At 39.5% G+C, this 23,628-nt stretch overlaps 1 protein-coding gene across 1 annotated transcript; it reads right to left on the bottom strand.

Moving 5' to 3' along the window:
- Window positions 1–1,157: 1,157 nt before the first annotated feature.
- LOC129239548 (DNA replication ATP-dependent helicase/nuclease DNA2) lies at window positions 1,158–21,270 on the bottom strand. Its single transcript, XM_054875117.1, has 5 exons — window positions 20,597–21,270; window positions 11,455–11,688; window positions 10,569–11,399; window positions 10,102–10,507; window positions 1,158–2,650 (listed from the first exon to the last, which is right to left on the bottom strand). The coding sequence occupies exons 1-5, from the start codon at window positions 21,155–21,157 to the stop codon at window positions 1,281–1,283; spliced, it is 3,402 nt and encodes a 1,133-aa protein (XP_054731092.1). The 5' UTR covers window positions 21,158–21,270; the 3' UTR covers window positions 1,158–1,280.
- Between the last annotated feature and the right edge of the window lie 2,358 nt (window positions 21,271–23,628).

Genomic DNA, 23,628 nt, shown 5'->3' with positions numbered 1-23,628 from the left:
TTATTATATATTATATGAAGAAAAAAATGTATGGTAATATTTACCATATACCTTATAAGATATGTTGTATACTAATATATGTATATAAACATGCATATACATATACAATTTCGCGCAATTTTCAAAAAGAACAAATCTATATATAAAGATGACAAGTCATATGGACATATCAAATATACGAATCTATTCCGTACGCAAGCAAATGTAAGCTAATGTGCTTGAACTGCAAGCGAGAGCGCGGAACGAACGACAAAGAGCACAATCGGCCCCCGCGTTCTGTAACGTTCGACATCTGGCTCTCTCCTACTTGAGTGAGCATATAGGTATATGTATATAAATTCACATGTATTTGCATATGCCTTCTTCCTGTGTGCATGGTAATGAACCATTTCTCTGTTGAGAATAGGACGATGATAGAAAAAGTAGGAAATGAAAGGGAGTGTTTCGAGTGTAAAGTGTCTTGAAAAAGGCAAATCGATGATGGTGCCTCTTAGTGTTGTTGACTTATTAACGTCTGATGCACAATTGAAATTGAAGATATCTGTCATGAATTTGTGTTTCGTCATTTTTCACGTTTGTGTAAATGTAACTTGACCTATTCCATTGCAATTCCATTTACCTCCTCCTCTATATCCATACAAAATATCTATCAAACAAATAAAATTAAAATTTTGTTTTGAAAATTGCAACCATTCCATCAATATTTTCTTATGACGTTGTCACGTTAAACTATCGTCAGTAAACCGACTTTACAGACAACCTCTTTTTCTTCATAAATGCCTCGCTTCAACTATTAGATGGTAAAGGCCAGTTATACTTATTATTTTATTTGGTAATAAATAAAACAAATAAATTTTTCCTGAAAATCTTCTTTGTGTTCAAAAAATGGGCTGCATCGTGGATGCCTTATGCGGTAGAGGTGGCAATGACGTAAGACAAAAATGTCTATAGAATTTTCATTGTAATTTTTAAAATAATTAAATTTAGAACGTCTGAGTTTTGGCCGTAACGATTTTCTAGAAATATAATTTTTTTTGTTCACTTACAGTTGCATTCACCAACATCTAAATTTCATCTTAACATCTGCGAAGCATCAAACCATTTCAATCAAGTTAATCATCAGTTTGTGTCAAGCATCATTCAACATTGTGCTAATCTGTTGACATTTTCAGTAATCTCATATTTGAAATAATTTATTTTGAATTACAATGTGAAGAGAATTAAAAATAAGTCGGGAGTTAAATTACGTACAATTGTTTAATAAATTCAAGCAAAATAAGCTAATCCTTAATATTAGCTAGGACATTTAAAAGTGGCTGCCATTCGAAGCCTAGTTTGCCATCTTCCAACTCCAATTTACAGTAACTTGGTATGTGTCCGAGAAGTGTGTGGAAAGGAGTGTATTTATCCAAGCAAGCAGCGTCGCCCACTAATATTAGTTTGCGTTTGGCACGTGTTATAGCAACCGTAAGCCGTCTTTTGTCCTCTAGAATTTCACCATCGCGCGCACATTCATTTTCTTCCACAGCGCCAGTTTTTGTACCCGATAAAAGTATAATATCCTTATCTCGTCCTTGATATTGATCAACTGTGTTAACCTCTACAGCGGCAAAATTTGTATGGGGCTGATCTCTGTGGAGACCATCAAATTGTGAAACTAGTTTACGCAGATACTCAACTTGTGCTCGATAAGGTGCAATTACACCAATGTGTTCGGGCGCATACCCCGCCTTAAGTAGTAGTTCTACCATATTCATAATAATGGCAGCTTCACAGTAATTTGTGTACTTTGAAATGCGTTTGCTTTTACCAATTTTTTGTCCGCTAAAGGCAGGTGACTTGGTGCATTCTTTCACTACATCATTTTCAGAAATGTTGTCCGATATGGCAACAAGAGAGCCTTTCTGCCTACGCTTTGCGTACTCGAGCAAACGCTCACTGCAGTCTTTCGTATCCAACAGAAATACGGATTGATCGATGTGTGTTTGGAAGGCTCGCATCACCCATTTTTCGACTTTGAAGACATGCGGCAAATTCAATTGGAAATTATTAAGCTCCACCTCTTTAGAAGCACATTGTAACGCACCATTGTAGGTAAGTTCATTCGCCAAACGAGTTATAGCTTTATTCATACGATATTGCAGTGTTAGTATTGATGTTGCTGCTGTTGTGTCAAGTCGTTCAAAAAGTGATTCATCAGCGCCAAGTCGGCGCGCTTCCTTTGACCGTATCAAGGGCGGCAATTGATCTGGGTCGCCTACTAATATGAATTTATCGGAATAAAAGAGCGGGCGCAGTGTTGTTGGTTGCATTATTTGCGTTGCTTCATCAACTATACAAAAATCAAATTTTCGATGTAGGAATAGTGGATGTGATGAACCAAGGCAAGTGACGCCAACAATACTAAACGAGTTATACTTTTCTGTTATTGTCTCCACGGTATTACAGCCTGTAAGAAGAATTCTCTCCCCAAACTCCTGTAATTCTGCATTGATACGGGTACCTGAACCTAAACGCAGCATTGGAATCTTATGCGGCTTTAAGCGCACCAATAAATTGTCTACTGCTGAATGTGTATGACTGGTCACAAGAACCGATTTACCCATTAAATGCAATAGTCGCACAATAGCCACTAACGTTTGCGTTTTACCTATGCAAGAAAAACAAAAAATTGTGAGTTTAGCTCGTCAATTTAATTAAATTGGCAATAAATGTTAATTTAAAATATTTGTATTATTGCAAACAGTTATTAATCGAATTTCATACTTAAATGTATAGGGTTTTTCAGTAAGAGCGCTTCAACTTTTGAACTTTTTTGAATAAAACACAAACGGTTTGACTTTTTTAACTATTTTTTTTTATTATCGAGTTTGAACATATATAGGGTTATTCAATAGGTGCCCTTCAACTTTACTTACTCAACTCAACTTACTGAAAAACCCTATACAATCAAATATTCTGTCAGCAACGACGAGGTAAACACGTGTTTTCGGCTACTCAGTGTTTTTTATTATAAAGGGTGTTTTTTTTAGAGGTTAGGTTTTCAAGATGAAATAAAACGTATATAATTTAATGTTATGGCCAAGAATTTAGCTTTATTATGAAGATAAGCGTTTGCCATTATGTTTTAAAAATGATTTCGGGCAAGTGGCCGCCGCGGCTGGCTCGAATAAATTCCAGCCGAGAGGCCCAATTTTCGACCACTTTTTGCAGCAATTGGGGCCGTATGTCAGCAATAACGCGCCGAATATTCTCTTCCAAGACGTCAATCGTCTCGGGCTTATCTGCGTAGACAAGCGACTTCACATAGCCCCACAAGAAGTAGTCCAGCGGTGTTATATCGCACGATCTTGGAGGCCACGCCACAGGTCCACGGCGCGAGATAATGCGCTCACCAAAAGTTTCCTTCAATAAATCGATTGATGCGTTGGCCGTATGGCATGTAGCGCCGTCTTGTTGGAACCAAAGGTCGTCCACATCAACATCGTCCAATTCAGGCACGAAAAAGTCATTAATCATGGCTCTATAGCGCTCTCCATTGACTGTAACATTATGGCCGGCTTCATTTTTAAAAAAATATGGACCAATGATTCCCTCTGCCCATAGAGCACACCAAACAGTGACTTTTTGAGGATGTAACGGCGTCTCAGCAATGGCTTGTGGATTATGTTCGCTCCAAATGCGACAATTTTGCTTATTGACATACCCATTCAACCAAAAGTGAGCTTCATCGCTGAACAAAATTTTCTTCGATGCGTCGCGCGAACCGAACCATTATTTTCGTAATAAATTTGCACGATTTGCAAACGTTGTTCAGGTGTAAGTCTATTCATTATGAAATGGCAAACCAAACTGAGCATAAATCAAGTAACAGCTGTCAAAAAGACCATCTACGAAAAAAGTAGTGCCAACTTGAAAACCTAACCTCTAAAAAAACACCCTTTAAATAATTGATAAATTGTGCAGTATATTCTGCAATTCAGTGCCTGTTGTTGTTGTTAACAGCATAGGTAGCCCTGTCAGTGTAAGCATATCATCGGTCGTCTTCATCTAGCTCATCTAAGGGTAGGCCCAGGAAACATGCTGTTTCGACAGGTTGGGTCCAGAGGGAGAGGGGGGTTAGATGAGTCGGTTTGAAGGGGCATGTGAAGAGGTGGTTAGTGTCGTGCGGGGTACCTTCACATGCCGGACATGTGTTTGGTATGTCGGGGTCAATTCTGGATAGGTAGGAGTTTAACCTGCTACAGTATCCAGAACGTAATTGTGCCAATGTTACACGAGTCTCACGGGGAAGCTGGAGCTCTTCATCTGCGATAGGTGGTGGCTGGACTCCGATTACGGCATTCACAGGACGGGAGTTCATAAAGGTGGTAACGGTCTCCCGGTGAATGTCGTTTATTGACTGTCTAAATACTGTCCGGTCCAGTAGGTTTCGATCAGTTTTGTCCTGGAGTTCGTCAGCGTAGTCTAGGTGTCTCCTGACGTGCTTGGGAGGCGGCTCAGGCTCAAGCGGGTGTCTGCAGGGGTGAAACCTGCGGTAACACCCCAGCAGGAACTGCTTGCTGAGCAGTTTGTTGTGCTCCACAACTGGGAGCATTTGTGCCTCGTTATGAAGGTGTTGGATGGGTGACATCAGGAGGCACCCGGTCGCTGTCCGAATGGCGGTATTTTGACAGGTCTGTAGCTTTGTCCACTGCGAATCACTAGTTCCAGGCGACCAGACAGGCGCAGCATAGTTAAGAACCGGCCGGCCAATTGCCTTAAATATCGAAAGCAACAGTTCTTTGTCTTTGCCCCAAGTGCTGCCGGCCAGCGATTTGAGGACCTTGTTGCGATTTTGGACTTTTGTGGCAATTGCGGTTGTATACGCAGAGAAGGAGAGCAAGCTGTCAAAGGTTACACCCAAAATTTTGGGGTTATTTACAGTCGGAATTGGTGTGTCGTCGACTTTTACCTTAAGGGACAGCTTGACCTCCTTTGTCCAGGTGGTAAAGAGGGTCGCCGTGGACTTGGTGGGGGAAAGTTGGAGATTCCTCGCAGTGAAAAAGCGAGAAAGGTCGGTGAGGTAGTTGTTCACTTTGGAACACAGGCCATCGATGTCATTGCCCGACGCCATGATCGTGCAGTCGTCAGCGTATGAGATCAGGGAAACTCCCGCTGGTGGTTGGGGGAGTTTCGAGATGTAGAAATTGAACAGCAAGGGAGAAAGGACACCACCCTGCGGTACACCTTGCAAGGCATTCCCATGGCAACCGGTTCTACGTACCGGAATGACTCGGGTTTTTCCCGACCAAGGGCTGCCGCCCCAGTATACTAGCCCTGTCTAGTGAAACCCATATCATACCACCCCTTACGTCACAGGAGCAAACTCCCGCAGCAATCCTGCTCCAAATACTTCTCCTCAGAGCTGGAATCGAATCCAACCCTGGGCCAGAAGTATTCTACTGATGCGTCTGCCACAAACGGCTTCACCCGAACTCCACCTCGGTTAGGTGCAATAAGTGCAACGGGTGGAGCCACCTTAAGACCTGCTCGGGTCTTAAGTCACATAGGGAGTGGTCCACACGGTATGTGACCACGTGTTGCTCCCGCCAGCAGGCGTCTGATGCCTCCACGGCTAACACACCCCCTGATAGGCCGGCACTACCAACCGCCACCACTACCCACACCTCCACGGTGAGGATCCTATCGGAGCAACACAACTCCCCTTCAACCCCTCCCCTTCCCTCCTGCTCCAACCCCAGTGCGGGGACAAACCAGCAGCTCCTGGTCCCCCGCACAGTCTGTTCCGTGTGTCAGGCCGTAATACCTCGGAATCTGGTATCAGTCCAGTGCAATTCTTGCATAGCAATATCCGTTCTGGATATTGTAGCAGGTTAAACTCCTACCTATCCAGAATCGACCCCGACATACTAAACATATGTCCTGCATGTGAAGGTACCCCGCACGACACTAACCACCTCTTCACATGCCCCATCAAACCCACTCATCTAACACCTCTCTCCCTCTGGATCCAACCCGTCGAAACTGCCTGTTTCCTGGGCCTACCGTTAGATGAGCTAGACGAAGACGACCGGTAATTTACACTACACTGACAGGGCGAAGATACTGCTACAACAACAACAACAAGCAAAAATTTGAGGCTTTTAGGCCCGAAATTGCAAACAATCTGGCAGACACTAGAGCAGAAGTTAGTAAGCTGTCCCAACAAAATGTTAGCCTCCCCAATAAATGTTCTAAAATTGATGATAGGTTAACGTTAGTCGAGAATAAGATTAACTCCCATGCAATCTCACCGGCATCCACTGAAGCAGTCTTCATAGAGCTGAGCGAACGTAAACGCCGCGAGGCTAATGTCATTGCGTTCAACGTCCCTGAATCATCTAAAGCAACTGGAAAAGATCGGCTGAAGGATGATAGGTCAAGTCTGACATCTATCCTGCCACCAGAGTTATCTTGTGACTCAACTGGCCTAAAACTTCGTAGACTGGGACGTCACACACCAGGTCGTTCCCGTCCACTACTTGTAGTGACCCCAACTGCAGCCGATGCAATCACCTTACTCAAAAGTAAGCCAGCTGATGGTAACACCACGATATCTTTCAAACCGGATCTCACTCCAACACAGCAGGAATATCTGAAGAGCTTACGCTCTGAGCTTGCCTCTCTTGAGAAGAATGGTGATTTGAGCAAAACAATAAAATATGTGAATGGCATACTGAAAATAGTAACAAAGAATTTTCGTTCGATCAGAGAGGAGGAGGAAAGTGACAAATCTTACCGTCTACTACCAGAATGTCCGCGGTCTACGAACAAAACTCTGCGAATTTCTCAAAGCCATGTCAATTAGTCACTACCATATCATCTGCATCACCGAAACCTGGCTCCACCCCGCTATACATGATGGTGAGGTGCTGAACCCCACTTACAACATTTATCACAGAGATCGTAACCAGGCAACGAGTGGTTGTAAGCGTGGTGGAGGTGTGCTCATAGCTACAAAACGGCACATTCAAGTAGAATCGAATCAAATCAAGGAGAACAATATTTTTCCAATCGTCTCTGCAGTGTGGTGTTTTTCCTAAAGACTGGAAACTCTCGTACTTCAGCCCCATTCATAAAGAAGGTCCAAAGAATACAGTCACGAATTATCGGCCGGCCAATCTGCATTCAGTCGGCCTTGGCTAAACTTTTTGAAAGCTGATCTTACCGCAACTCTCTGCTGTTTTTGGTTCAATCATCACCACACAACAGCATGATTTTATTGGTAGCCGTTCAACGTCAACTGACATTTTCGCCTACACCAACTAGCTACTGAACAACTCACTGTATACCAACAGCTGTGTTCATAGCATCTATACTGACTTCAGTAAAGCGTTCGATCGAGTTGACCATGACATCTTGCTAAGCAAGCTCAGGAAATATGGCGTCTGCGGCAAAGCATTAGACTAGCTTAGGTCATATCTACCTGGTAGACACCTGCAGGTCAAAGTGGATGGCCACCTATCCAATGAATATGCGGCTAACTCTGGTGTTCCGCAAGGTTCTCACCTCGGTCCGATTCTTTTCAGCATATTCGTGAATGATATTGGTAACGACTTCAACTCGGAATACCTACTCTTTGCGGACGATCTTAAAGTTTATCGATCTATCACTAGTGTGCTGGATAGTCATCTACTACAACAGGACGTCGATAATCTCTCTGACTGGTGCACAAGGAACAAACTGGATCTCAACTTTAAAAAGTGTGCTGTGATGTCCTTCTCGAGATCGCGCACTCCCTTACCTGCAGTGTACACACTCAATGGTGATAAAATAAGGGAGGTGGATGACATGTTGTTGTTGTTGTAGCAGTATCTTCGCCCTGTCAGTGTAGTGTAGTTACCGGTCGTCTTCGTCTGGCTCATCTAACGGTAGCCCCAGGAAACTAGCAGTTTCGACGGGTTGGGTCCAGAGGGAGAGAGGTGTTAGATGAGTGGGTTTGATGGGGCATGTGAAGAGGTGGTTAGTGTCGTGCGGGGTGCCTTCACATGCCGGACATATGTTTGGTATGTCGGGGTCGATTCTGGATAGGTAGGAGTTTAACCTGCTACAGTATCCAGAACGTAATTGTGCCAAAGTTACGCGGGACTCTCGGGGAAGCTGGAGCTCTTCATCTGCGATAGGTGGTGGTTGGACTCCGATAACGGCATTCGGGGGTCGGGAGCTTAAGAAGGTGGTAAGGGTCTCTCGATGAATGTCGTTTATGGCCTGTCTGTACACTGTCTGATCCTCGAGTGGTCTGTCAGTTTTTTCCTGGATCTTGTCCACGTAATAAAGGCGATGTCTCCTGATGTGTCTGGGAGGTGGCTCAGGCACAAGCAGGTGTCTGCATGGGTGAGGCCTGCGGTAACACCCTAGCAGGAACTGCTTGCCGAGCATTTTGTTGTGCTCCTTTACAGAGAGCATGTGAGCCTCGTCGTGCAGGAGTTGGATTGGGGACATCAGGTAGATGACATCAAAGACCTCGGTGTCACGATTGACACCAAACTAACTTTCCACAAGCACATAGACGGAATAACTCAGAGAGCTTTTAAGATACTCGGATTTATAACTAGGAATAGTAAGGACTCCAAGAACCCCCACTCCCTGATTTGTCTTTTCAAAACTGTAGTTCTTCCAATACTGGAGTACGGATCCATAATCTGGTCTTCATACACTGAAGCAGGCATTAGCCGTTAGCAGTCTGCGGTCTCGCCATCGCATAACTGATCTGGCGTTCTTCTATAAAGTGGTAAATGGTATTATTGATGCCCCGGAAGTACGCAACTCGTTCGAGCTTGCCCCGGCTGGTCTCACTCTTAGGAATAGTCGTCTACTGAAAACAGTCGCTACCTACAAAAGTTACGTCTATCACGGCCCGTGCAGTAGAATAGCCATCAGCGTCAACTCCCTTCATGCTGTTCTCGATTTTTATGGTGGAACCTACGATACTTTTCTGCGAAAAGGCAAAAATATCATCCTATACCCTCATCTAATACCCTGATTTTTCTCAAGAACCTTCTGTCCCATAATCTTTATCATTGTAAAGGGTGTTTTTTTAGAGGTTAGGTTTTCAAGTTGGCACTACTTTTTTCGTAGATGGTCTATTTGACAGCTGTCACTTGATTTATGCTCAGTTTGGTTTGCCATTTCATAATAAATAGACTTAACTAGACCTGAACAACGTTTGCAAATCGTGAAAATTTATTACGAAAATAATGGTTCGGTTCGCGCGACGCATCGAAGAAAATTTTGTTCAGCGATGAAGCTCACTTCTGGTTGAATGGGTATGTCAATAAGCAAAATTGTTGCATTTGGAGTGAACATAATCCACAAGCCAATGCTGAGGCACCGTTACATCCTCAAAAAGTCACTGTTTGGTGTGCTCTATGGGCAGAGGGAATCATTGGTCCATATTTCTTTAAAAATGAAGCCGGCCATAATGTTACAGTCAATGGAGAGCGCTATAGAGCCATGATTAATGACTTTTTCGTGCCTGAATTGGACGATGTTGATGTGGACGACCTTTGGTTCCAACAAGACGGCGCTACATGCCATACAGCCAACGCAACAATCGATTTATTGAAGGAAACTTTTGGTGAGCGCATTATCTCGCGCCGTGGACCTGTGGCGTGGCCTCCAAGATCGTGCGATATAACACCGCTGGACTATTTCTTGTGGGGCTATGTGAAGTCGCTTGTCTACGCAGATAAGCCCGAGACGATTGACGTCTTGGAAGAGAATATTCGGCGCGTTATTGCTGACATACGGCCCCAATTGGGCCTCTCGGCTGGAATTTATTCGAGCCAGCCGCGGCGGCCACTTGCCCGAAATCATTTTTAAAACATAATGGCAAACCCTTATCTTTATAATAAAGCTAAATTCTTGGCCATAACATTAAATTATATACGTTTTATTTCATCTTGAAAACCTAACCTCTAAAAAAAACACCCTATATATTGCCGATAGGCGTTTGTTTAATAATAAATAAATAAATTTCAAATCAGCATACCAGGTTTTAATTTAAAAATTAAAAGGACTACGTTAATGGAAGAAGTCACTTAATTTGTGATTGCTTACCGGTTCCGGGCAGTCCTTTGATTAGCATGTAGCTTTCTGCAGTTAGCGCCTTAAGAACTGCAGATCGTTGCACCTTATTCAATTGTTTAAGTATAGATGCACCCTTAGTTGCAACGATCTTTGGTAGATTTTTCTGGAAAGTAGGTGGCATGCGATGTACTACGATTTCCCGCAATATTTTCGCACGATCTCTATTATCCAAAAGCAAGCTAACATTCGTAAAATTGAATGCGTTGCCGGATTGGGACTCATGCTTATCAATTATAAATGTTTCGCTTGCATAGTTTTTGCTTAAATTAAGATCCAGACTTATGGTAACATGAGTACTTGATATGTCGACAATGGAACCGGCTCCGACTGCCAACCGTCTGCTCGTGCTGATAATCACATATTCGCCAATAGAGAACTAAAATAAATATATGTACGTTACCGAGCTTTGCCGAAACAGTGTGTATTAGTGTAATTACTCCGCTCAAAAGCAAATCTAATTGGTTATTTTCATCAGCCAACCGAAAAATTAACTTATGCAGATATAAAGATCCCTCATTAGAAACCGCACTCAGTCGCATTGCTATAATTGCGATACCCTTTTCCTGACGTTGTTCTGGCGTATTTGTCCACAATGTGCGGAAATTGCTTGATTTCCTCATTTCTTGTTCCTCCAATGCAAGCAAACTACACCAGTGCATAAAGTATTTGTAATCTTCCGCTTGTAAATGCTCCGTTACTGTCTGCATAACACCTTTCAATGGATGTGCACTCCTCAATTGAAGCTCAGGATCAGTTTTTGCGAAGGTGCAGCAAATTGTTGCATATTCACAATTACCACAAGCGCTGTGATGTGAAATAGGATCGGGTAATTTTAGTGGCTGAACAAATTTTCCATCTTTAGGCAACGTGAGAGGTGTACCAGCAGCAGCAGCCATAGGACTTGAGCACAAAATATAGTGTGCGAAGTCATTACGCAACATTATAAGATCTCGTTGTTCGTTTCGTGTGCCACGCAATTCACGCATTATACATTCTCTCAAATAAAGTAGAAGGCTGGAATTCGTTTCACGCCCAATAGCTGAGAGCATCATTTGATATAATATAACCTGACCCTTGTGCTCCATGGAAAAACTGGCTCGACCAGTTTTTAATTCCAACGGTACGACATTTGATACCATTTCATGTCTCCGCTGTTTAAGGCGTACCGTTACATCTACTCTACCTTTCAAACCCAGTTGCGGTGCCCAAACATTTTCTTCAATATCTTGTATTTCGTGAATAGTTCCTTGAAAATTCTCCTTAAGACACTGTAAACAAAATATGCTCATGTATTGTTTTTATTATTTTAATAAATTCTTATACCGCTGTTGTGGTATTTCCTTTAATATATCGTTCTACGAAGCTTATTACTTTTGGCACAAACTTTTCTAACTCGAAGCCTAATTCATCACGAGTCATTGAGTTACTATAAAGTTCGTACGCCGTTTCAGGGGAGTTTAATAGCATTCCTGCAGCAAGTTCAATGTCTTTAGAGCTCGTTAACCCTTTTTGAAGCACTAGTTGCAACATTTCATGCACAATCGATCCTACGACCATCTGAAAATAAAATCGCAGAAATTATATGTATTACAATAAATAAATGGCAAATTAATATGCATACATTCGCTACCGAGCTGTCGAACCGTACGGTCGCATTTGATTCGTTTGTGCTCTATACTTGCTTCTTTCTGTTCTGCGCTACTTACTTGCTTTTTAAAAATACAAAAAACAAAAAAAAAAAAAAAAAAATTTCTGTTAAAGCTTTAAACTTACAAATTATTCTGAAAAAAACGTAATATTCCATCAAAATGCCCCCCCGGGGCCAACAAGCTGGGGGATAATAGGTTTGCACCTTTATCCTCATCTCCCAAAAGCAAAAGGAAAAAACCAATAACCGCAACTCTGGATGTGTTCCCGGAATTACCTATAACCAAGAAGGATGATCCTAAGTATCTTGTTTTAAAGTCTCAGGACGACACTAAACCGATCTCATCCACATCTTGTTTTGCTGTCTACAAAGGTATTCAAACAATTAGTAAAGACGTTAACAAAATCACAGCTCTTCGAGATGGTAGTCTACTATTACTAGTAAAAAGCCAAAAAATTGCCGAAAAATTTTTGTCAACTACATATCTGCCTGGCGTATCGTCCCCTTTACTGGCACTTAACTCAGTAAAGGGGACGATATATGCTCCATTAATTTGCCAACTTGCCGATGAGGAAATAATTGATGGTCTTAAAGATCAAGGCGTTACTGCAGTTCACAAATTCACCAAATTAATCAATGGCTCGCGGGCACCTACTGGCGCTTTATTATTGACATTCGATAAATACACTTTGCCTAGTCGTATTGAAGTGGCCTGGCGAACACTAGATATCCGTCCTTATTATCCTAATCCCATGCGCTGCAGAAATTGCCAGTTGTTAGGTCACACGACCAAACGCTGCAACAACAACCCATCTTGCGTGATCTGCAATCTTCCCTCTAACCATTCCTCCCCCTCTGATTGTACTAGAGTTAAATGTGCTAATTGCGGTGGTGAACATCCTTCTTCTTCTAGTGACTGTCCAAGATTTGTCCAATCTAAAGAATTACTCAAAATTAAAACTATTCACAAATGCTCCATGAGAGAAGCCATCAGTCTATATAAGTCTCAAACTCCAACTACTCCTTCACCATTTTCTTACGCAAATGTAACTGCTACCAGCAACATCGATTCTTTAAATACAAATTTCACCAAAAATCAAAACAAGCTAACCTCAAATGACTCCAACCTCAATATTATAGTTAAAACTTCACGCCATAACACCTTATCTAATACCAACATCCATACAATCTCTACAGACTGCTCTCCATCTCCCTCAGTATCTTCCTTAAATAACTCTCCTTCCCCTCCCTTCTCTCCTCTCTCCCTATCTTCATCTCCTGCCATTAATTTGCCTCCCGCCACTGCGCCTTCTCCATCTACCGTTCCCACCTCACAGATCCCCTCGCTCATGGAAACATAAATCCTTACACTATTTTTCTTTTCCTTTTCTCTTCATGATGTTAACTGTCCTTCAATGGAACATTAACGGTTACATAAATAACTACTTTGAACTTGAAATATTAATTAAAGAACACAACCCCTCTGTTATATTACTAAATGAAACCCATATAGCAAACAATTTAACAGCTTATACTCCAAAACCGTGCATTGGTCACTTCTATAACCTTCCGTCTAACACATTAAGCAAGCAAGGTATCGCAATCCTGATTAGAAAAAACATCCCTCATAACATTCTCCCTACACCTCATTCTAACATCTCGTCCATTTCCCTTGAAATTTCCTCCCCCTTTAAAATGATTCTAATTTGTGCCTATTCCCCGCCTCAGCAAACATTTACCTCAGCCGATTTCCTGAACCTTCTCCCCCCCTTCCTCCTCTCCTTTCTTACTTGCTGGTGACTTCAATGCCTGGTGTCCTCTTTGGGGTTCTCCCTCAATTAATACCAAAGGCTGCGCAATTGAAGACGCTCTACTTAGCTTCGACTGTTTTGTACTTAACGATGGTTCCCCTACCCATTTTTCCACTCATTCCACTTTTACTCATATTGACCTTACATTCTGTTCTACTTCACTCTCCCCCAAAGTTGATTGGCATCGTATTGATGATCTTCATGGAAGCGATCATTTTCCTATCAAAGCTAACATTTCCCACCATAATTCAACTTTTACTAAACCTTGAATATTCTTCAAAACCTCTTCAGCTGACTCGCCTAAGTTTGAAGAATTTTGCTTGAAATACTCAGATAAACTACCTCCTTCTAATAATATTAATCAAGAAACTTCCAGGATTCAAAAAATTATAAGATCTGCAGCCAACCAATCCATTCCACAAACCTCTCCTAAGCCCCGCAATAAAAACCCTCCTTGGTGGGATAACGAACTTTCCTCGTTTAGACTTCACAAACAACAAACTTGGCATCATTTCAAATATAATAGCTCGCCATCAAATCTTGTAGCATATAAAAAAGCGAATGCAATTTTTAGAAGAAAAGCTAAGTTGGCAAAATTTAAATCTTTTCAGACTCTCACCTCCAGCATAAACTCCTCTTCTGATCCCAAAATGATTTGGAGAAACATAAAAAGACTATCTGGTAACCTGACTTCCTCTCCTATCCCCTCCCTCAACTCCTCTCAAGGCACTCTACTATATCCTCAGGATATAGCCTTAGAGTTCGCCACTTATTTATCTAATATCTCCTCTGATTCTAATTTCTCATCTGTATACTCTTCTAACAAGAAATCTATTCTCTCCCATAGTTACTTACCTCCTCCCTTATCACATTCAGCCAAATATCTCGACTCTGATTTGTCTTCAATTGAACTCCATCTTGCCCTGTCTTCTGTGAAAGGTAAAACTCCTGGCTTAGATAAAATTTCCTATCCCATCATCAAACACCTACCCCCTCTTCTCCTCAATAGACTCCTTAAACATTACAACAATATTTTTCAAACCTCCATCATCCCTCAAGTCTGGAAAACCAGCGCCATCATTCCAATTTTAAAACCGGGCGAATCTCCCTGCGAAGTTACCAGCTATCGTCCTATTTCTCTTCTTCCTTGCCTAGGTAAACTCTTAGAAAAAATTGTTGCTACAAGGCTTTCCTGGTTCCTCCAATTTAATAAGCTTATTCACTCTAATCAGGTTGCTTTTAAAAAAGGCCAAAGCACAATCGATGCTATTTTGTACCTTGACCACTTCATTTGTGATGCTCTATCTAACAAAAACCACGTTTCCCTTCTCTCGCTTGATTTTGAAAAGGCTTTTGACCGTGTTGCTATACACGTAGTTCTAAGACAATTAATTAAATGGAAGGTAGGACCCCGGGTTTTTAATTTCGTAAAATCTTTCCTTTATAAACGTAAAATCAAAGTTCTTATTTCTGATACATCTTCTTCCACACTTCCCTTAGATAACGGAACTCCTCAGGGATCTCCGTTATCAGTTATTTTGTTTACCATAGCATTCGACGAAATTGGTTCTATTTTATCAAATTTTCCTAATATATGTCACCAGCTATATGCTGATGACCTTCTCCTATTTTCCAAATCTTCCGACCTGAATTCCATATCATCTTCCTTTGTAGACTCCCTTTCCCAGCTATCATCTTGGTCCCTTTCGTCAGGCGCTTCAATATCGTATTCTAAATCTAAATCATTCCACATTTGTAGAAAACAAAATTGTAATTTTCCAACCATTTCATTTAATAATGTTAATATTACATGTTCTGTTTCTTGGATTAGTTCTAGATAGTAAGTATGTATTTAAAGATCACTGTCAGTATATAAGAAATAGAATTATTAAAAACTCACTTGCTCGCCACGTTCTGGAACTTAAATCATTCTTAATAAATAAATCAATCGATATAATGATGATCTCTGAAACTCACGCCACTGACAAAACTTTTGTTAACATACCGAACTATAATATACATTACACAAATGAACCCGACAACAAAGCGCACGGTGGGACAGCAATTATTATCAAAAGAAGTATTAAATACAATGAACTGGAGGTATACAGAGAAAAAAACATCCAAGGCACCACAATAGCCATAGAAGACACAAAAGGGCATATAGCAATATCTGCAGTCTACTGTCCCCCCAAATATAACAACACAAAAGAACAATACCTGCATTATCTAAAATCACTGGGGAATCGATACTTAGCTGGAGGAGACTACAATGCTAAAAACATACTTTGGGGGTCAAGGTTAACAAATAAAAAAGGGAGGCAATTAATTGAAGCCATTAGAAAAAATAATAGTCGGTTTATTAGCACAGGTGAGCCAACCTACTGGCCAACAGATACGAAAAAACAACCGGACCTAATTGACTTTTGCATAATTAAAAATATGCCATATGAAAATCTAACAATAAAATCATGTTTAGAGCTATCTTCAGACCATTCACCATTAATTATGACCTTACTTGGACCTATTGAAATAAAACAATCTCTGGGCCTATATAATTCTAGAACGAATTGGACTAATGCTTGCCAAATATTAGAGCAAAAACTCAAAATAAATATATCACTGAAAACTCAAGATGAAATTGACGCCGCTATTGTATATTTCAATGATAGCGTAATACAAGCAGTTGCTTCCTCTACACCCACACCGAAAATGACAAACAAAGAAAATATCCCAACTTACATTAAAGAGAAAATCGGCGAAAAAAGAAAACTCCGCAAAACATGGCAAACGACCAGACATCCAGCAGATAAGACCAAACTTAATAAAGCGACAAATGAGCTAAAAACATTACTTACAAAACACAAGGAGAGTAAACTTCGAAATTATATGGCAAACCTGGGAACAGCAGCATCTACAAATTACTCCTTATGGAAAGCAACAAAACACATTAATGGCGCTATAATACATAAACCTCCCATCAAAACAGAAGCCGGCACATGGGCAAAAACAAGCAAAGAAAAAGCCGACACCCTAGCCAGACACTTCTTAGACACATTTACAAGCGAAATGGATAATCAAAACATTAACATTAAATCTGACAACATAACAAACGTTCCGCAAATCAAAACAAAAAAGACCACCATAAGCGAAATTAAAAATCAAATAAAACAGCTAAGCGATAAAAAAGCTCCAGGATATGATTTAATAAATGGAAAAATTTTAAAAAAGTTACCTGAAACAGCATTGCAATTCATAAGAAATATATTCAATTGCATGTTAGAGACTAAATACTTCTCACGACTATGGAAAATTGCTCAAATTACCGCCATACCTAAACCAGGAAAAGATGCCACCAAAACTGCCTCATATCGACCCATCAGCCTATTGCCAATCCTTTCAAAAGTGTTTGAAAAAATATTGTTCGACCGACTAGAACCAATTTTGACAGCAAAAAAAGTGATACCAAGCCATCAATTCGGATTCGGATTCAACACTCAACAGTCCAACAAATCCACAGGGTTACTAACAAAATACTTAACGATATGAATGACAAAAAATATTGTGTAGCTGTATACCTAGACATTGCAAAAGCCTTTGATAAAGTTTGGCATAAAGGACTTTTGCATAAGCTCAAACGAATCTTTCCACAAAACTACTTTGAACTTTTGAAGAGCTACATAACTGATCGAAAATTTTATATAAGATATGAAGACGAATATTCCGATATTCTACCAATGACAGCTGGAGTACCGCAAGGCAGTGTATTAGGTCCTCTCTTATATCTAATATACACCGCAGATGTGCCAACTCCGACAACAGATAATACAATGATAGCAACGTTCGCGGATGATACTGTATTAATGGCATCAAACAATGACGAAAAACTGGCGACCTTTACACTTCAAAAATTAATAAACAATACAGTAAATTGGTTTGACGAATGGGGTATAAAAGTTAATAAAGACAAAACTATCCAAGTTATATACACAAACAAAAAGACATCAAAATATAATCTAACCCTAAAAAACAACAAAATAAAAATCTGCCCAACAGCAAAATATCTTGGAATAACTATTGACGAAAAACTAACATGGAAGCAGCATATCATTAACAAAAGAAATCAAATCAAGAATAAGTACCGGCAATTAAGTTGGCTAATAGGACGAGCATCAAAACTATCACTGTATAATAAGGTGACTATATACAAAACAATTATTACTCCTATCTGGAAATACGGAATAGAAATATGGGGAACGGCTAAAAACACAAATATTCAGCTCATACAGCGAACACAATCCAAAATATTACGAAATATAACAAATGCTGGTTGGTTTATTCCCAATGAAGCCATACATCGTGAATTAAATGTAGATACTATCCAAGAAACAATCACAAAATGTAGCACTAAGCATATACAGCGACTGTCAGTCCACCAAAACGAAGAAATGCGTAAAATAGCACCGGCAGAAAATACCAAACGAAGATTAAAGCGACTCACACCGACTGATCTAACTATAAGATTTACAGTGTAATCACAAAAAACAATAATAATAATAACAGATTCTTCTTACATTGGTAAAAGAACTTAATACACCCTAATTGTACAAAAATTACATATTGTTAATACATAACAGACTGTAATAAATAAAGGGAGATAAAAAAAAAAAAAAAAAAAAAAAAAAAAAAAAAAAAAAAAAAAAAAAAAAAAAAAAAAAAAAAAAAAAAAAAAAAAAAAAAAAAAAACTCAAATATTGTTAAGTACCTATCATGTAAGCGCTCGCTCATTGGCCCAGCTCTATTAATTCAAGTCGTCAACGCTTTAATACTCTCCGTAATAAACTACGCTATTGAAATGTATGGACATCACTCAAATAACCATCTCAAAATGCTTGCTGCACCATATCAGTCAGCTATAAGAAGATCGCTTCGTGCATTTCCAACATCGCCTATAAAAAATTTATTAGCTGAATCTGGTCTTCCCTCACTAAGGGATAACATGGAAGACAGTACTATGAAACTCTACCCTAGGATTATTCTTGGTTCCAACAACATGCTACGAAAAGTTTTGTTTTCATCGTCATCATGGGTCCGATTGACAAAAATTAAATCAGCTATATACATTTGCGCGATTTTCGCTAAAACAAATAACTTGCCATTAAAACCACCTAAATTACGTAAACTTTGTCATCCACCATGGTTGATGCCTAAAGAATCTTTTATAGACAATCTAGTCCGCCTACCTAAGAACATCACTCCTAATGCGATTTATATCGCTGAATTTCGAGTAGTCGCGAGCGAATTGAAACATAATAGTTGGAGATTTCTTTACACGGACGGCTCTAAAAACTCAAGTACGTCTTTTGCTGTCGTTAGCGAGAAAGATAAACCGATATCCTATGGGCTGCTTTTCCCTTTCTGTTCTATATTTATTGCTGAGGCCACCGCAATTTTTCACGCTGTTCTACATGCTTCTAAAAACTCTGGAAAGTATGTAATATGTACCGACAGCTTATCATGTTTTCAAGCTATAAAAAATTGCTATAACCAAACTACTGTCATTAATTCAATTATGCTAAGTTTCCACCGCAGCCGCTATCGTGTTCTCTGCCGCTATCGTGTTCTTAGCGCAAACACGAAACAAAACTCCTGTCAAATCCCATACAAAATTAAAACACAACTCCATACCTAAACTCACTTTCAAAGCGTGTTTTGTGGGTTTGCGTCTAATTTAAAGCGTGTTTTGTTGGGTTTGCGTCTAATTTAATTATTAAGTGGTGGCAATGTTGCTCATTTTCCTCATTTATTATTGCATTCTTATCGAAACATGGCAACAATGATTGCAATTTGTCAATATGACATTTGATTGACGGCCGCCGTAGCCGAGTGGGTTGGTGCGTGATCACCATTCGGAATTCACAGAGAGGTCGTTGGTTCGAATCTCGGTGAAAGCAAAATTAATAAAAACATTTTTCTAATAGCGGTCGCCCCTCGGCAGGCAATGGCAAACCTCCGAGTGTATTTCTGCCATGAAAAAAATCTGCTCATAAACATATCATAAAACAAAATGAAATAAATGTATAAAAAAAAAAAAATTTTTTTGTGATTCGAACCAAGGATTTCGGATCGGAAGCCCACATTGCTAGCCGCTGGGCTATCGCGCTGCGCTGTCGCCGCAAAATAATGTATCATAAATCTGCTTACCATACCAAAGACCATACACTTTGCAAACACATTTCGGTGGAAACAGTTGACAGTTCTCCCAAACACAACTCCTGCAAACACGGTGTTTGCTTTTGGTGGAAACGTAATATTAGAGAATACCTTATTTTATATCAAAAGAAAATTAAGCTAATGTGGGTTCCTAGCCATACTGGCATAACAGGAAATTTTTACGCAGACGAATTAGCAAAAGATGCAGCTAACGCGCCCACATTAACACTCAACTTCTTTACAAAATCTGATATATGTATATCGTCTCATCAATGAAAAGAGGCACTCGAAACTCTTCGTCGATTGGATTTCTTATAATCATCATTATACAATAGTCAACTCAGCAAGGATCAAACCAGTATATCCTTCAACAATTCCAGCTAACTTTCTCACTCCATACATACGTCTCCGGATAGGGCACACAATAGCTACGCATGCTCACCTCCTTGGTAGCATAAGAACCAATAAATGTCCATTTTGCAACGACACAGCAACTGTCCTCCACCTTTTAGAATTTTGCCCAATGCTTCGAGATAAAAGAGAATGTTACTCTAATACGGATCATATTTCCCTCCTTTCCAGCCCAACTGAGGAAATCATAAAAACCATATATCACTTACTAAAAGATTGCGACCTATTGAGAAGAATTTAACACAAATCATTCCTTCAACGGCCAGCTGATAGCCTCTGATGCTAGCGCTGCATGTTTTTTAGGTTGTACATATGTAAATTTACATTGTATAAGCTTATATAAATAAAAAAATAAATAAATAAATAAAAATAATATGCATACCACTTTGCTATTGGCATCGATTCCCTTAAACCTATCTTGCAAAACGGCTTTTCGTCGGCAGAAGAGGGAGCCTACTACGCTTGTACTAGATATTAGAATATCGGGGCTAACGACAATGTATCCATACTCATTGTTTACTACGTAGGATTTTAGTTCATCGTTCCAGGCAGCAAGTAACGAAACAATATCGCCTGCATTTACTTTTGTTTGGCTCCACTGCTGTTGAAGACGGCACTGCGTCGACCCCACACTGTTTTCCTTCTCACTGTATTCCTGCTCTTGATCCAGAGCTAAGCAGACTTGTAGCAATATGTCGAATGTAAGGGGTATACGTCTCGCTTCCACTACAACGCAACGCTGCCATTTACTAAGGTCTAAAGGATTTTGCTTCGCGGACAATTGTTTGGCATTTATTATTTCTTCGAAGTCATCATCAGCACCAAAGATTTCTGCAAGATTTGTGTGGTTCGCCTCAAACTCATTAACACCAATTTTCACCTTTTTTGTAGGTGTCGTAATTTGTTCTTTCATTGGCGAAACAATCCTTTTCAATTTACTCATAACTTTCTTTTAGGCAACCGAACAAATTTTATAATTATAAACATAAGTGTTTTCAAGTGTTTCCCGCCACTTTTCAACATCCGCTGTTTTTAGAGCTCACGCACACTGCAAGCCAAGGCGAATTTATTACAGGTGACAGCAAACACATATAAGTAAAACCCTACATGTATTTGTTGTTGCGTTTGGTCCAACCATCACGTCAAAATCAGCAAGCAAATGTAAGCCCAGTAGAAAAAAGAAGGAGTGAAAAGCGTTTACAGAAGCTCTTCTTTGGAATCGGGAGGGCCTTACCATCTCCATGATTTCCTTAATTATTTTTTATATGAAATGAGCCAAAACGCAAGGCATTGCATTTTCGCTTGCGACGGAACATCTTATAGAAGGTGTTATTGCAAGTCATTATGCCACCGCTTGTACGAGAATACTTTTGAGAAGGAGCTGTCTTCAAGCGCTTCACAAACGCCTGGCAGCATGCCCTTCTTGCTCGCTTACTTTGTAAGGGCTGCAGGAAGCCGTCTTTGTCATGTGATGTTATCTTATTTCCAAACAGCAACGATAATTTCAAAACATTATTTCAATTTTAATAATTATAATTATTTTAATAGATGATTTATTTATTTATTTATTTTTTATAAATATGAATTTTAAACAAAAAAGATAAATAAATGTAATCATTCACAATTAATTCATTTTGGCTTAAAAAAGTTTCTTGCAGTTGTTTTATAGTTTCGCTCTGTTGAGTTACCAACGCTTTTAAGGGGGAAAGCTGGTCGAGAATTTTGAAAAAATCTAAAAATTTTTTTTTGTCTTAAAAGGTGCTTTAGGGTCTTAGAAATAATATACCAAATGAGGGATGCCAGCAAAAATGTCTAAATGCCCAAATTTTTCATTCGACGGCAGTGCCTCGCAGGTATGCCCCGAACGCTATTTACAACTTTAAACGCGTTTTTCTCGAAATCACTTTTTTTAAACTGGCCGAAGACATAACTCGAACAAATCTTTACCGATTCTTACGAAATTTTGACAATACATTCGAAATACCTTTTTCCGGAGACGTACGTAGGATTTTTTATTTATATTACATAGTTTTTTTTTTTTAATCAACAATTTTATGTCGTTCTTTATAGTGAAAATTGTAACTTTTTGTTCAAACGTGCACCATTTCGCGAAAAAACAAAATATCGAAAAAATCCTACGTACGTCTCTTTCTGTTGTTATATAGAAACTAAAAAATTTTATTTTTTGATCCAGGACAAAAATTAAGGAGTTTACGTCTTCGGCAATGGACCCACTAGAAAAAAAAGGCGCCTTAGGAGAACTGCTGGACAGCGGCCATTTTGAAATTAATTCAGACGAAAAATTTTGTATTTGTACCATGAAAGCTATATTATTAAACCTATTTCACAGATTTTCGATTGATTCATTTGTTGAGTCAAAATAAATTCATAAAATATGCCCATTTTTTGCGCTCTAGACCAGCTTCCCCCCTTAAGGCACTCATTTCCAAATCAAATTTATTTATTTGTTCATATGACTTTGTAACGCCTAAGTTGCCAGTCATTCGCCGGAAAACATTCTTGTTTTCTGCCATTTTTGCCTTAAAATTATGTCAAAGTTTAATTAGAATTTTTTTAACTGCATACAGCTGTGTAGTAGAGGAATAAGCACGTGAGTATTTTCATATGGTAAGCACATTATTTTGCAAACAATTTCATTGACATTAAAAATGTCGTCGTCAAGATCTGATTTAATTTTTGATTTTTCATTCTTTCTTTCACATAGCTTAAGTTTGCGTATTAAATTATTTCGTTCCTTTAAAATTTTTCTTTTTATAGAACTCGCGCTCATTCCTCTTCTACCCATCTTTTTATTTATTTAATTTACACTCACTCTTTTTATTATAAATTTTACTTAAGTTATTTCTAACTTTCCGAAGCACGTCTTTTCATCACAAAAATACACTTTTAATAAATTTACAGAAATGAACGCGTCACTTTTTTTTGTTTGTACCGCCTACTGTAAATTTCGACAATTGTGTATAGGTACAATCGTTAGCTCGACAGTTTATCTTGTAACACCTTGCCTACTCACTTCTCGAGAAGGAGCACTGGAAGCGCTCTGTGAGCAGTGCTGTTGACATAAGCATTCCACTTGCTTAGAAGCTGTTCTGTAATAGCTTATGAAGGCAAGATATTGCACCATTTCCTTCTGGGAACATACGAATGTAAACATACCAATACATACAAACAAAGCATATCATTTTGACGTAAGCCATACCTACGGCGAAAAATTCAGCTGGGTGAATGCTGTCACCTTAATAAATCCACCTTGCTGGAAGCTTAGTCGGTCTCTCTTGAATTACATGAAGAGATATGAAAGTGCGCACTCTACACCAACTTAATTGCCCCCGACTAAAGAGTTGGGTACGCTATCAAATTGTGGTCAAACTAAAAATTCTGTTAATTATTAGC

Source organism: Anastrepha obliqua, chromosome 2 (assembly GCF_027943255.1).
Source record: "Anastrepha obliqua isolate idAnaObli1 chromosome 2, idAnaObli1_1.0, whole genome shotgun sequence".
Taxonomy (NCBI): Eukaryota; Metazoa; Arthropoda; class Insecta; order Diptera; family Tephritidae; genus Anastrepha; species Anastrepha obliqua.
The sequence above is the reverse complement of the archived record's forward strand: the minus strand, read 5'-3'. Positions and strand labels throughout refer to the sequence as shown.

Bases quoted from the DNA above. Each gene is read 5' to 3' on its own strand.
- LOC129239548 (XM_054875117.1), bottom strand. From the start codon at position 21,157: ATGAGTAAATTGAAAAGGATTGTTTCGCCAATGAAAGAACAAATTACG. The intron at 11,400-11,454 runs GTATAAGAATTT...TTTTGTTTACAG, and splicing joins AAGGAAATACCACAACAGCG to TGTCTTAAGGAGAATTTTCA. The intron at 10,508-10,568 runs GTAATTACACTA...TATTTATTTTAG, and splicing joins TAGATTTGCTTTTGAGCGGA to TTCTCTATTGGCGAATATGT.